At 40.5% G+C, this 14,680-nt stretch overlaps 3 protein-coding genes across 6 annotated transcripts in view; 2 read left to right on the plus strand and 1 right to left on the minus strand.

The window, feature by feature from the left end:
• kmt2ba (lysine (K)-specific methyltransferase 2Ba) overlaps positions 1–3,317 on the plus strand; it is a 35,216-nt gene extending 31,899 nt beyond the window's left edge. For all 3 annotated transcript variants that reach the window (XM_085791428.1, XM_085791429.1, XM_085791430.1), the window contains exon 36: positions 1,966–3,317. In XM_085791428.1, coding sequence (XP_085647554.1) covers positions 1,966–2,241 — 276 coding nt within the window. In that variant the 3' untranslated portion in view covers positions 2,242–3,317. The remainder of the gene's footprint in view (positions 1–1,965) is intronic.
• Positions 3,318–5,383: 2,066 nt separating this feature from the next.
• LOC146978614 (trypsin-3-like) lies at positions 5,384–9,177 on the plus strand. Of its 2 annotated transcripts, none has more exons than XM_085791432.1 (5): positions 5,384–5,471; positions 5,645–5,795; positions 6,449–6,706; positions 7,517–7,649; positions 8,766–9,177. In XM_085791432.1, exons 1-5 carry the CDS (start codon positions 5,432–5,434, stop codon positions 8,913–8,915), a joined length of 732 nt encoding a protein of 243 aa, XP_085647558.1. In that variant the 5' UTR covers positions 5,384–5,431; the 3' UTR covers positions 8,916–9,177. The 2 variants fall into 2 exon arrangements, with proteins under 2 accessions (XP_085647558.1, XP_085647559.1); XM_085791433.1 differs by having other exon boundaries at positions 6,449–6,702; positions 7,513–7,649.
• On the minus strand, positions 8,954–12,736 carry LOC146978615 (small ribosomal subunit protein eS19). The gene is made up of 5 exons (XM_085791434.1): positions 12,665–12,736; positions 11,242–11,342; positions 10,293–10,476; positions 10,158–10,212; positions 8,954–9,519 (listed from the first exon to the last, which is right to left on the minus strand). The coding sequence occupies exons 1-5, from the start codon at positions 12,733–12,735 to the stop codon at positions 9,472–9,474; spliced, it is 459 nt and encodes a 152-aa protein (XP_085647560.1). The 5' UTR covers position 12,736; the 3' UTR covers positions 8,954–9,471.
• Positions 12,737–14,680: the final 1,944 nt, after the last annotated feature.

A 14,680-nucleotide genomic window follows, 5' to 3' on the forward strand; every position in this document is an offset into this window, starting at 1 on the left:
GTCATTTTCATAGATCTTTACATATTGATTGCTTAGTTGAGTGAACAATCTTACTGTTGTTTTTCAAATAGTCTACACGCCTCTGATCCTTTAACCTCACGCTGTATGTTTGTCTTTATCTCCGACCCTGGAAATCTCCCACGTTCCCCTGGCTCAGTACTATACTGTACATACAGCAGCTGCATAGACTAAATCATGTGGAGTTGGAGTTACTGAGAGACAGGAGATAGTTTGGTTTCATCCAACTACAATGCACCTGTTTTAAAATATGAGGAGTTTTACTGACAGATTAAGTGAAGCAGAAACCTGCACGTCTTCCACCAGTGGTGCAAAAAAGTAGAATGAGATGAGTTACAAGATCTGGGACTTCAGCTCTTATTCAATGCAAGTGACTGCGTTCTGAAGTTCTGGGAAATAACGGCATTATAAATAAACTGCGTTACTAACACACTACTTTCTTCAGTAACGAGTAATCAAAGAAGTTACCGTTTACCTGTTATAACGCCTCTACCGTTACTGACAATAAAATGCGCCGTTACTCAGGCTACTCAGCCAGGGGCGTAGCACCAAATTCTGGGCCCTGTACACTCGTAATGTCAGTGGGCCCCTATCCATGCCAGTGCACGAAGCGCAGAGTTGTTTTTGAGGTAAATTTATACAAAGCCGCCAAAGTGCGTTTCTGTTGTGGGCAGTTTTTCGGCAAGCAGTCTCTTTTCGGCACTATACTGGCTTTGCATTTACCTCGAAAACAACTCACAACATTCTGTTATTATCTCATATCATATCTCCGCCGATCTAAAAATAGCTTGCACCAACAATTAAAGGAAACAAATCTACTCCTAAAACTATAGGGATTATGGCATTGGACCAATTTGCCAAAATGTTGAACTATCCCTTTAACAGTTGCTTCCCCTAATTCTGCCTTCTTTCTTTTTCTTTCCGCTCTTTCTTTTGCTGATACCCCGATTTATGTTTTTTGGGTGGCATGATGAAAGCTAGCCTCATTCAATCTGGGCTCACTGACGTTACACTTTTCGCTGGTCGCTGTCTATGGGCGGACTAAACCATCTTACGCCTCCAAGAGGGGGCCTCCAGAATGTCCAATATGTTGGGAGGACTTTGACAAGGAGTTCATTCTCTTGTGATGTTATCAATATATTTGAAATAAACTATTGCACCAATTAATTGGGGGGCCCAATTCATTCGAAATTAAAACATCACACCAAAAAATAATAATTGCAGGATTTTCATGGGCCCTCTCCCTACTCGGGCCCTGGGTAGTCAGGTCCCCTTTTCCCCCCACTATCACGCCCATGTACTCAGCTATACTTGACTCAGTGGAGCGGCTTTCACCCAGGCCGGCTCTCTCAGCGATGGATGGGAGCTTTTTTTTTTTTTTTTCTTTGGTTAGGGCGGGTGAGGGGGAAGGGCGAGGCAGCCACATAGTGAGTGATGACGATTGAGTTAGGTAGAGTAAGGACTCTTCCATACAGATACAGGTTTAAGTGAATCCGAGTACATTTTTTATCGTTTTAAACTTTATTTTTTAGAAACAGGGTCCAAGTAATTTGACATTTGAGCCTTTTTATAGAAAAAAGTTATGCAATAGTTATTTTTCCAGGTAATTAGTTACTTTTATAGTATAGTAACTCAGTTACTCACTCAGTGTTGGGGGAAGAAACAAGTAACTATAATTCATTACTTTTTAAAAGTAACCTGGCTGGCACATTCAGACCCTCACAGCCCAGAGGTAGATCCACCAGTCATTTGGGTTCTTGAGCTCATAGTTTTGCATGTTCATTGTTGTTTGTCTGAGCTTAGATTACAGCTTTTGAGTATTTCTGTCTAAATATGAGTCATTTTGTATCGTACATCTACAAAAAAACTGCACAAACTGTAGTTCAACAGTTGAATGTGGTCAAATAAATAAATCTCTAAATCTATCGGGTATTTTCTCTTCTTCAGGGAATCGGCTGCTACATGTTCCGCATCGACGACTTCGACGTGGTGGACGCGACGATGTATGGCAACGCGGCTCGTTTCATCAACCACTCGTGCGAGCCCAACTGCTACTCGCGCGTCATCAACGTGGACGGGCGCAAGCACATCGTCATCTTCGCCCTGAGGAAGATCTACCGCGGAGAGGAGCTCACCTACGACTACAAGTTCCCCATCGAGGACGAGGACAGCAAGCTGCACTGCAACTGCGGGACAAAGCGCTGCCGTCGCTTCCTGAATTAGTACAGCATCACACGCACACACCTGCACACGCACACACACCACGTACCGATAGCCATTTTGTTTAATGCACTTGAATTTAGGAGGCGGACTTTGTTGAGTTGATGAAGGTGACTGTTGTGATGTAGCCATAAGAGTGAGGTTGCTGACGCACACAGAAATTGATCTACTGAGTCTTCACTTCAGTGGAAGCTTAATTTAAAAACTGGACAAGGGCAGGATGCTTTTGTTTATCCTCTGTCCTCTGAAGTGACAGAACCAGATTAGAGCCATATGCCGAAGCTCGGGATGAAGACTATTTATACAGTTTCACACTGCTGGATTGTTCTTTTTTTTTTTCCTTCTTCTTCTTCTTTCTTTCCTTGGATTCATGTACTGTTTGACCATCTCACACAACACACACTCTCTGTTTTACATTGTCAAATTCCTCCATTGAACTCTGCTTCAGCTGGGGCCTGACAATGAATGGTGCAAAACTAAAATAGCCTGACTGCAATCATTCATTACTGTGTGAAGAGGGATCCATTATTATGCTGGTGTCTTTGTAAATACGGGAGCTCAGAGAAGGAAGAATTTCTTTGATTCAGCACCTTAACTTTGACAGGACGCTCTCCGGCAGCACCAGCATCTCAGCAGAGAGAACAATGTAAATACATTGAACTCGAAGCACCTCGTGTACATTGTAGAGCAGCTACATTTTAAAGTCACTCTGGAGGATATCACAGGGACTCTGATGTTTTAGGTGCTGGTGACATTTACCCTAAATGGTAGTTTTAATATAGTCACCCAAACCTTTTCTCTTCCCCCCCCCCATTCACCTTCACTCAGTTGAAATGTCTTGTTTTTATTTGTAACAGCAGACCTGCTGTGACCTAAACGCTTTTATCCCACTATAACGGTCTGTTCTTTATTTGTTCATTTGTGCCGTTTGTGTATTTTTAAGGTCTATGAGGGAGTTTTCGGAATAATAGTGATCTTGCTCTGCTCTGCCCCTTATGAATCTTTTTGTATTTTTGTATATTTGAACAATAAATGTATATTCAACAAGCTGATGGAACTAAATGTGTTTGAGCTTTTAACTTCCTGTTTGTAAGTGAAGGCCGACTAATAGAACTGAAGCTACTGCTGAGTAATGATCCTAACTTAAGTCTTGTTTTTTGTTTTTCACCCTCTTGCCCCTGTTTTTGTCTCTCACTGGTGTACTACCTCAACGGTGTTATGAAGCATGATTTTATTTCATTATACAAAAACTGCTTCCTTCATTTCCTCACTGTTCAATCTTTCCAATCATTACAACTTTTCAATATGAAAACAACCAAGATCAATACTATTAAAAATTGACTTACTATTATGCCTGCAATTATTTTGTGAGCAGAGGTGGCCACTGTTTTGTTTTGTTTTTTCTTTTGTGTGCCCAATTCTTCCTGCGTGCGTCTCCATCCAGCTGATGGATGTAGATGAGATCCTAAACTTCATGCTGAAGGCTGCGTGCTGTGGATATTTATTTTGTCTTTTTAGAATTAATAATTGAATTTGACATGGAAAGCTTTGTTACTTTATCGTCGCACAGTGAATCCTTTCCCTGTATATAGTTGTATAAAGAATTTCTAAACCTGTTAAATATTTTTTTATCTGCATTTTTTTTTATTTATGTTCAATAAAAATTTGAAATGTTCAGAATTTTCACTTGCCAGTGTTTTTACCGTTCAGCGATCTTAACTGAATATCATTGGTGATATGTAAACACACACACATGAATGCAGCACTAGACAAACTTGATAATTAAGAAAATGCGGTGTCAAATTATTCATGTCAGCTATTTAAAAACAACAACAAAAAACACAATGATGAAATCAAATCTGACAATTTCACACAAACATTAGAAGGTGCCTTCAGCATCACCATCAGGAATTAAAAAAAAATGTAATTAAAAACCAATACGCTGCTGGCCATTTAACTCACCAAGGTAAAACAAAATGAAACAAAAAGGAAGTAAATTATTTCCTGATGAAGTTAAAAAAAATCTATGTCCTTCATGCTGACATCAGCTCTATGAAAAACCTTATACAAATTCTGTACTCACTTTATCTAATTCATATTGTCAAACAGTGTTAGACTGTATTTGCTTTGACTAATTAACTCAAAACATATTAACTAGGCTGTACATGATCATGAGGTAAATTCAAAGGGTTGCAGGAATTTTTAAATGTCTATTTTTGCTTATATGATCTTTGATTTTCTGACATAGATTTGTAAAGTTGCTTTTTTTGTTTAATTTAATTTAGTTTATTTGATAGGGACAATGCAGGTTAACACCTCCACTCATTACAAACAAGTCAATGTGACTGATGCTCTACATACAGAGATTATAGCTAATGCTAGTTTCCAACTGAGTAGTCTGAGATGAGGAAAATTGAAAACTCAAAAACATGCAGTCTGTCACAAGGTAGTAGATTTTAACCCTGTTTTGTATACGAGGGTCAAAAAAGAGTCAGTGTAACTTAGAGTACCGTACATGTACGCCCCTCGTTCTCCCCCGTTGTGACTTACCCTCTGAACAGTGCTGACTCATCGCTGGCTGCATACGTCCCCGAGAGGTACCGTACCGTTGAGGGGGGGGGGTCCTGTCCCTCAGGTTGGGGGGACACGGTCAACGTTCTCTGACGCTGCATTTTCTCCTGCGTTGCTGCTGCAGTTTTGCAACAGTCTTATCGGGTTTTTCTGTGGAGTCGGAGGAAACGCAGAGCTGTGACACCTGCACACTGAGGACACGCTGCTGCTGTATTTCTGGACAAATAAACACACCATAGGCAACATCTGTTTTATGTCACATCGTTTTCTGTGTCTAAAACTGATCAGCTGCAGTTAAGATTATTATCATTATTTTTTTTATATAGTTTGACATTGTCCTCTGTGCATATCCATATGCATATATAATCATCACTGGACTTACATAATTGCTGGTTACATAACTGTCAGATTAACACTTCAATCAGAAATTCCCTTAAATGACCTGCTGTTTTTTCATCCCAAGGTCTCTCTGCTTCTTTCGGCCATATGGCTCTTTCCCACAACGTTTTTACCTCTCACTTTCCTGACCTTGAGAAAGTTGCAAATACATATAAAGTACAGGACAGGTGTGTATATAAGGAGTTTCACTGCGGGCTGTCGCTTACATTCAACCACTGTCACCATGAAGGCCCTGGTTTTCCTGACTCTGCTCGGAGCAGCCTGTAAGAGACAAACCAATTTTATTCATCTTTTCTGTTTTAAAATATAAACTTGATACAATGTATTATGTAATTGTTTCATTACTAAAAACATTTATTCATACACCACTCTGTATGAGTGTTTCTATGATGTTTCCCTATGTCATGCTTTACTGTACTGTTATATGTTGTTTCAGTTGCTGCTGCTGACGATAAGATCGTTGGAGGGTATGAGTGTCCCAGAAACTCTGTCCCCTACCAGGTGTCTCTGAACGCTGGATACCACTTCTGCGGTGGATCCCTGATCTCCAGCCAGTGGGTGGTGTCCGCTGCTCACTGCTACAAGTCGTAAGTACAGGACATAACCTTCTGAGTCACCTTGTATGCTTTACTGAGGATTTTCAACATCTCCAGACATGTTTAAGACTCATATACTCAGTGGAGATTTCTTCATCTCTTATGTTGAAGTTTTAAACTGACATTTGAGATGATTGCAGAGACATTTTCCTATGAAAATGTAAAACCTGCTTAACACAGTTTTGAAGGGAGCGTGACTTTTAGATGCTATGAAACAGCATATTGATATAGTGCACAGATACCAGGATTAGATTCATTTGCAGCTCAGTGTAGTATGCAACAAATGTGGTATGTTAAAAATCTGCTGACTGCTTGCGCTAATTTGTCACTCAGCCTAGGCTATATGTCCAACTAAAACAAATTAAGGTTAATTTCTGGAATGTGGAATTTAGTGGAAGAATAAATAACAATCCCAATTTTAAACTCAATTTAAAAGAAACTCCTTCTTGCTCAGTTTAATAGACTCTCAGGTTTGAAAGTTTTCAGCCTATATTTTTTCTGGTATGACCAGTAGCTTAGTGTAGCTATTGTAAAGCAAACTTTTTGCTTTGTAAGTGAAAATACAAGGAAATGCTCTACAGGCCCATGAGGATCAAATGATGCAGACATTATTTTAAAGAGAACTCTCTCATTACTTCCACCAGTCGTATCCAGGTCCGTCTCGGCGAGCACAACATCGCTGTCAACGAGGGCACTGAGCAGTTCATCGATGGCGCCAAAATGATCAAGCACCCACAGTACAACAGCTACAACCTGGACAACGACATCATGCTGATCAAACTGAGCCGCCCCGCCACCCTCAACAACTACGTCCGGACCGTGGCTCTGCCCACTCGCTGCCCCGTGGCCGACGAGAACTGCATGGTGTCCGGCTGGGGCAACATGTCCGCCAATGGCAGTAAGTTGAGTCTCTGAGGCCTAAAACACAAAGAAGTGGAGTGAGGAGAAGGTTGTAAGTGTTGTCAGAAAAGTTGATATAGTCATACTGCAGTGGGATAAAGAAAAACAGGACTGATAGACAGCAGCCTGAAGAGTCTGACCCTGTCAGCGTGTGGGTGTGAGTCACTGCTGATCATAAAAGACAAGCTGTATTATTTAAGGGAATGAACTGATGTGACCGGCAAGGTTCAACTTTGTCACTTTTAGGAAGGTCTCTCACAACAGAGAAAAAGTGCATTTAATCCATACACACACACACACACACACGTCTGATTCAGACATATAGGATCTCAAACATAGTTCTTTTGTGCACACCATGTCTGAAGTGACAGATGACAGGGAGGCTTGGCTTTCTTTTTACTTCATGCATGACACATTTTGCATCAACTGAAGCAAAATACTCTGAAAATGATCTTATGCTTTTAAAGTGGCAATGCTACTGATAAATTAATTAATTATTTAGTCCAAAATGTCCCAGAGCCTAATGTGACATCTTGATATTGCTTTTTATGAAAAAAAAAAATAGGGAAACTGCAAATCTTCACAAAATGGCAACCACCAAACAATTATCTGATAAATTAAGCATTAATTACCTAAATAGGGAAAATTGATTTTCTATATTTTCTATAGACAAAAGTAAATCGACTGATGACAACATTACTCATATTACAGACTTGATGATTTCATTATACCTATGTGATACGGAGGAAAATATAGTATTTACATACTGCTTGGTCCAGGAACTGAGACTTGCCTTCCTGCTCCCCAGACAGCTTCCCCGACAGGCTGCAGTGCCTGAGGCAGCCCATCATCGATGACAGGATCTGCAGGAACGCCTACCAAGGCCTCTTCACCGACAACATGGTTTGCTCCGGATTCATGGCAGGAGGCGCCAGCAGCTGCCAAGTGAGTCGGACCGAACCACAGCGAACACAGAGGGAGTCAGGTGCTACATGACGGTGCATCGCCTTCCTGCAGTGCAAGCAGTCTGGGACTCAGTGGTGTGATTCTGATTCTGAGCACAACAAAAGTACACTGTGCATGCTTATTGTGCTTTTTTTATTAATGCAAATGATGCATATATCTAGCCCTATATCCACTTTATTACCACCACTGCCCCTGCTTGTCAGTGCAGGAGGAAGATGCAAGAGTCACGTTTCCTCTTTATTCAGTGCTTCATTATCAGACTAACTATAATAGAGAGTAAACATCATAGAAAGGATCTGGTAGAAGCACATTTGGGAACATACTCAGAGTGTAATGCTATAATCATTAAATGGTACTGGTATTTATATGAAATAGTAACAAATTTAATTTTGGGGAGTAATTGACTTTGAATGTCCAACTTAAAACCACCTACACCAGTAAAACATTAAGCAGCTTATATCCTGCTGACATGGTGGTTTTATCACAATATATTGTTGATATCAATATATTATTGGATGGGTACGGGTAGGGCAGCACTGGATGTACAGGAACTTTGAATATGCCGTTATGTGATGACTAATACTTACTTAGGTACTTAATATAAACAGGTGTGCCCATCTGAATTACTCTTCCCATAAAATTTACTATAACAGAGTATTCTTATTTATAATGTGATGAACGATGAATGTAAGGACAATATAACACAGGCCCTCCTGGTTTTAAGGATTAATAAGTTGATTCTGTGAATGTACTTTTTTCTTTCTTTCTGAAAGAGTTATGTAAAACCCTCTTTCAGTCTTGTGTTTGCCAACCTGTAGGGATGTAACCTGTCACCTTGCTGCTGTGATGCACGTACACAGTACAAAAAACCACTCCTGTGTGGTGGTTACTGTACAGTTGCAACAAAGCACACGTTCTGACCACACCCAGAGGTGAAACAGGCTGGAGACTCTTAACCAGAGAGGGCAGCAAAACACTGCTTTTCAGCCTGGTGTTATTGTTCCTGAGTTACAGGATGTGTGAGCACTAACAGTGACATTGAAACCCCCCCTATCCCCTCCCCCTCCCCCTCTATTCTTCTGCCTGTGTTTGCAGGGAGACTCCGGTGGCCCCCTGGTGTGTAACGGTCAGCTGCAGGGAGTCGTGTCCTGGGGTTACGACTGCGCCATGCAGGGACATCCCAGTGTCTACGCCCGCGTGTGCCGCTACAACAGCTGGATCAGCACTGTTATGCGCAACAACTAAAGACACACACTCACCCATACCTGACACAGCAACACCACTTCAGTTCACTCAGTTTAATCAATACACATTGTGTATTCTCATGTACATCACATACTTTTCATGAATAAAATGTTTCAGCATAACATTTTGCAACCAACAAAGGATTGAATAAATCAATAAAAATATACTATATATATATATATTAGCATCCATTTCGTTTGTTGTTATTTTTTTACACTGAGTTTCACAGATGTTGGCAAAACGACACTGAAATGCTCTTGCTGGGTAATACTTCATTCTCAGTGCTCCTGTGCCCGTTGTGTGCTACACCACAGCTGTTTTTAAATTCATCATGAATTTCAAATGACAAAGAAACCTGAAGCTTTTGTCAAACATCCATGTGTGATATTTAATTTGCACTGACTGCGCTATAGACGCATGCATACTATAGACACATCTCTATGAAATGCCTTTTGTAATGTGGGCACTGGAGTGATAAGGGAAACAAGCAAACTTGAGTAAATAAGCAGAAAGGCATAACTGCATTTCACTCGTCTGGATTCTTTGCATGCATTCCTCAGATGGCGCTTTGTAAACTTCGCTGTTTCTTGTTTGCTGAGGCAACCTAAACACACAGAGATAAAGACTGAGGGAGCAGGAGGGGACGGTCGTGCAGTCTTATCAAACAGAGAAGCATCTGCACAGGTCATAAAAAATATTTAGGAGTGGCGTAAATGTAAACATTAAACTTAACTACATAAATACAAACATTAAAGCAGTTTTAGTTTTAATCATCATCATTATGGCAATAACTGACACGCAACACAAGAGGGAGCCACTCATTTGTGGAGTCGACATGGTGGACAAGTATTCTTATCTTTTTGGTTAAAATGTGTTTTAAAATTAGGAATAATTTCAGTTAAATATAATGACAGGTGAAAGTATTTTAAAACTATATCCATTATATCTATTGGCTTAACTATACTTAATTCTGTATAGTTAATCTATATTACTATCAATCACTGAAATTACTCTTCTTTCCCTTTTTCTGGATAAAACTAGATAACTTGTGTCTACAAACCAGAGGAAAAATGTAATAAACAAAGGGTTTGAATACATTTTATGAATGAATAAATAGCTTGTATGTAGATGAAAAGTATGATCATAAATCACTTTTATTGAAGTAATTATTTAAATAAAACATACAGAGGTCACCCTGGAGAGGATGACGGTAAAATGTCCATATTGGGACATGCAACCCACCTGACCTGCGATCCTATCCAGATCTCGCTGACCCTGGGGGGTAAGTCTCCGTCCACTGTAAGCAAATGAAGTGAATTAAGAAAATCCATCCATTACTTATTCACCACTTCACAGCATCCCCCCTCCCTCTCTTACCCGCTGGGGTCCTTCTCTACCATCTTGAGGCCCTCCAGAGCCTGCAGGACCTTCCTCGCCACATTCCTGGAGCCCACGCTGAAGTGGGCGGGGCATACGCCGTTCCTCTGACGCCCTCCATAGATCTTGATCATGGAGCCCACGCCCACCCCTCCTCGGAGGTATAGGTGGCGGGCGGTGGATGCTGGCGAGATGTACAAACAGTATATAGCATATACTTCACAATATGCCCCTGTTTAATCGTCTGGAACAGTCTTGACTTTTTTCCACCCAAAAGACATGAAATCAAACATACCAGCTTATCAAATGTGAGAAATTCTTCTTATACTATTGTGAAGTCACTGAGCCTGAGCAGATAACATACAGCAGCCGAGGGAGGGTTGTGTGCATATGCCTCTACAGTGTATACTGTACCAGCTGTCGAAAACCTGATAGGATGGGCCAATATTACACAAGGTGTATTATCATATACCACATGGGTTCCTAAAATATGGCCCAGAGACAAGAAGGAGCCCTTGAGATGATCACATGTCGAGACTGTGAAGTGTTTTATTTTGTGTAAAATCTCATGAGGTTTCCCAAAAGTAATCCTTATAAACATGTTGCTTGTACAACACGTGGGTGTGAGAGTCGCTGGTATAGAGCATAAACTATCCTATAAATATTGACAAATTCGTTTCACATATTTATTTATCTATTTTGGTTAACTGCAATGCAAGGAAACATGGACGCATGCCCAGAACTCAGAACCCAGGATGCTGCCATCCAACAGTAAACAAAACCCAACAGCGAAAGAGTCTAGTTAAAGAGAAGCTGCAATTCATGATATTAAAGAAGCTGGAATCTGAAGGTTTTCTTTTTTCTTTTCTTTTTTTAGCATTTCAATCGATCCAACTAATTGTTACAGCTGCTGCAAATAAACTGATGAAACACTTGCAGTGTGACCAACCTGCTCTGGTGTAAAACCAGTTGTCATCACATGGAGCCAGCTCCTTGTGCCTGGCAAGCTTCACTGTGTCAACCCACTCTGGGACCTTCAGTTTGCCAGACCTGAAAAATCAATTATCGGTTGATGTGATGAATCAACTGACTGGGCCATTAGCTCAAACAACATATGGCACGGGAAGGCAGGATTTATTCAACACAGACTATATTAACTCAGCTGTATTAATATTACGGCTTTGTTTGCTATGAGATATAGCCTAGGTGGAACTGAAGATGAGACTGAAAATTCCCCATGTCCATGGAGATCCAACATGTAAAAAAAAAAAAAAAAAAGTAAAAAACAAGGATATTTTGTAAAAGTATGGTGGCCCTGAGAGCTCAATGCACTGCAACCTACCTACAAAGATACAAATGCAACAAATGTAAGAAAACAATGATCAATTTGACCACACAATTGCTGCAAACTCACAACACAATGTAAGTGTTTCCAGGGACACAAAAAAAAGTGACAGATGGGGAACAGATTTGTTCAATTCTTCTTGAATTTATAAGTTATGAAGATGGCTACTGAACTGTTAATTGTAGCCCTATCTGAAAAATAATGTAAGTTGGTTTGGTTTAATAAAACATCAATATCACATTATTCATATAAAAAAAATGAGAATATTGTGTTAAAGCAAATTTTATGGAAACAACAGATGGGCATACCTCATTTTCATTATAGCTAAAACTGTTATCTTAGCTGGATCCATCACCAGAAACACTTCACTTCCACTGTGTTGAGAGTTTTTGCAGTAGAAACCGCTTTTATGCAAGGGCAGACTGCACTAAACACAGCTGACTGACTGAAACATATTTGTGCAATAACTGAGTTGGGTTTTTTTTATGTGAATTGTGCTTACAAGACAGTGTTATTCTTTCTTTCTTATTTATCACATACACATTTTTTTTCACCTGTGTTTTTTTTGTACTTCTTTTTTTAATGGCACCTAAGGAGGATTGAATCTCTCCATTTCTTTTCTTTCTAGCACTTTTGCTTGTTGCAAAGACAATAAATACAGTCTATTCCAGTCTGTGTTGCACATTTTGTGTCTTTGCATGTGTTTTCTGAAGTTGCAGTGAGTTGAGCCATCAGGGCCACCGTATAAAATAACTCAATACTCTTAAGTAATTTTGCTCATTAATTTCAATTTTAATTTAGGTGTTTTTGACGTTTTACTTTCTTGAGATAACTTTTTGACAAAAAAAAAGCAAAGCAAAGCAAAACAAAAAACAACATCTTTATAAAAGTTACTAAAGACACTTTCTCGTCACCATATCAAAGTTTATTTGACCCTTCACTTCCACTCACTCTGCGCCGCAGTGATTGACAGGCGGACAGCGGCCAGTCATGCAGCTGCTCCGTTTGTGTTTTCATCTCAACTTACTTTTTGAGGAAAGCTGACAGAGCCCTGACAAACTCCTGCTGGTTGACATCTTTCACCGTGACACTAGGCATCTGAAAAAGAAAGAAAAAGGACAAAGTGGAAAAAACACGGGTGAGTTTAAAACAAAAATAAAGCGTTAAAATCAACGCACGTACGAGCCCAAAATGCGTCGCTGTTTCTGCTAACGTTAGCCTTCAGTAGCGCCTAGCTGCTGGAGTGACTGTGAATACCTGGCTGCAGGTAGGTGGTAAAGGTCCAGACGCCTCTGACAGCTACCTAATACATAGCATATCTTATTTTCCAGTGATATTATGTGTCTTACTTTTCATACACCCCCGGCGAAGCGGACAGGCAGCAGGTGCTCAGGGTTGGGATGGAGTTTATTCCCCGGCTAGCCGACGGCAGCTAATGCGGTGCAGCAGCAGGGAGGATGATGCTGAGGAGAGAGGGAGAGAGGGAGGGAGGGAGGCTGCCCTCATTTGGAAAGGATGATGATACCGTAGCCTGAATTAACCTCACCAACAGCTGCAAACTCATACTAACCCATACAGCCCTTAAAGCAACTTAAACTCTATTATTCTCCATATCCATATGCAGGGCTCCAGACTGTCCCTACCACAACTAAACCAGTAAATTTGCTGTTTTTTGTTTTGTTTTATTTTTTAATACTCAAATAATCTGGACTCTGTCATTACAGGTGGCAGGCCAAAGTGTATGAGGATCATGAATGAAAAGGAAATGTGAATATTTGCTTAGGGGCCACTGTGCTCCTAAAAAAAAGGTAGTCTGGACTGGAGCCCTGTAAAAGGACAGTTCAACATTTTGGCAAAGTCGCCTATTGCCGCAATCCCTATAGTCATGGCAGTATAGGTTCATTACCTTTAATTATCGATGCATGTTGTTTTAAGATCCGCGGGGGAAAGACGTGAACTGCTCAGCGAACACAATGGAGGTGAATGGTACCGGTCCTCTGTCCCTCATCAAACTCATCAAATACACAATCCAACAACTCTAAAACACTCTTGTGGACAAGTTGTGACCTGCACATTCACCACACTATGAAATTATCATGTGTAATAATGTAAAATTACAACACATAAAGCAAATACTCAGAACTAGCCTACTTGCGCTTTTGAAATCACTCCGCCCAGCAGCCATGTCTTAAATGTAGTTCTGGCTGCATTTGCTGCGAAAACAACTCTGTCTCGTAATGTTACATTATTATTTCATAGCATGGCGAATGTGCAAGTCAGAACTTATCCACGAGATTGTTTTGGAGCTGTGTATTTGATGAGTTTGATGAGGGACAGGGCAGGGGACCTGTACCGTTCACCTCCATTGTGTTCACTGAGCAGCTCACGTCTCTGCCCCGCAGATCTCAAAACAACATGCACCGATAATTAAAGATAATGAACCTACTGCCATGATGACTATAGGGATTGCGGCAATAGGCAAATTTGCCAAAATGTTGAACTACCCCTATAATTACACGGTATGGTTTCTGTACTGTATGTGGGAAAGTGACGGTTTAACAATGTTGAAACCATGTGTGTGTTTGTGTCATGAGCTCCTCCTGTCACAGGGTCTCATCAAAAGACAGAACAGAGGCACCTCGCTCTTCCCCACATCTCTGCTCCTCCATATCTCCTTTCAGGAAGTGTGCTGCAGTGAGCAGGAGAGGAGAAAGCAGCAATGGAGGGTTAGTAAGCCTCGCTTGCTTCTTCTTAATGTGCTCACTCATTTGAATGAAGTAGGTTTGTAGCTTGTAAGTAATTGAAAAATTACTGGCATTTATGATTATTATCTATTTTCTATTGTAGAAAGCTCTGAAAGCTGTTTGCCACAGTGGGGCAGAATATGCCTTCTTTTCAAATTCAGACGACTGTCCAGGCCTCTGTTTGCAAAGGCAACTGCTGCCCTTAGAAAACACAGCAGTATGCGGTGACTAATATCAGTATCTTTTGAATAAAAGGCGAAAATGTAGTTATGTGTAAAGACAGTATAGAGATAAAGCTA

Source organism: Trachurus japonicus, chromosome 11 (assembly GCF_045865225.1).
Source record: "Trachurus japonicus isolate A0001 chromosome 11, Traja_1.0".
NCBI classification, from domain to species: Eukaryota; Metazoa; Chordata; class Actinopteri; order Carangiformes; family Carangidae; genus Trachurus; species Trachurus japonicus.

What these genes read in the sequence shown, in the direction of transcription:
- LOC146978614 (XM_085791432.1), top strand. Translation starts at nt 5,432, where the DNA reads ATGAAGGCCCTGGTTTTCCTGACTCTGCTCGGAGCAGCCT. An exon ending in GCTGCTCACTGCTACAAGTC is followed by an intron (nt 5,796 to 6,448) that starts GTAAGTACAGGA and finishes TACTTCCACCAG; the next exon opens with TCGTATCCAGGTCCGTCTCG. An exon ending in GAGGCGCCAGCAGCTGCCAA is followed by an intron (nt 7,650 to 8,765) that starts GTGAGTCGGACC and finishes CTGTGTTTGCAG; the next exon opens with GGAGACTCCGGTGGCCCCCT.
- LOC146978615 (XM_085791434.1), bottom strand. Translation starts at nt 12,735, where the DNA reads ATGCCTAGTGTCACGGTGAAAGATGTCAACCAGCAGGAGTTTGTCAGG. An exon ending in CTGGTTTTACACCAGAGCAG is followed by an intron (nt 10,477 to 11,241) that starts GTTGGTCACACT and finishes ACATCTCGCCAG; the next exon opens with CATCCACCGCCCGCCACCTA. An exon ending in GTAGAGAAGGACCCCAGCGG is followed by an intron (nt 10,213 to 10,292) that starts GTAAGAGAGGGA and finishes ATTTGCTTACAG; the next exon opens with TGGACGGAGACTTACCCCCC.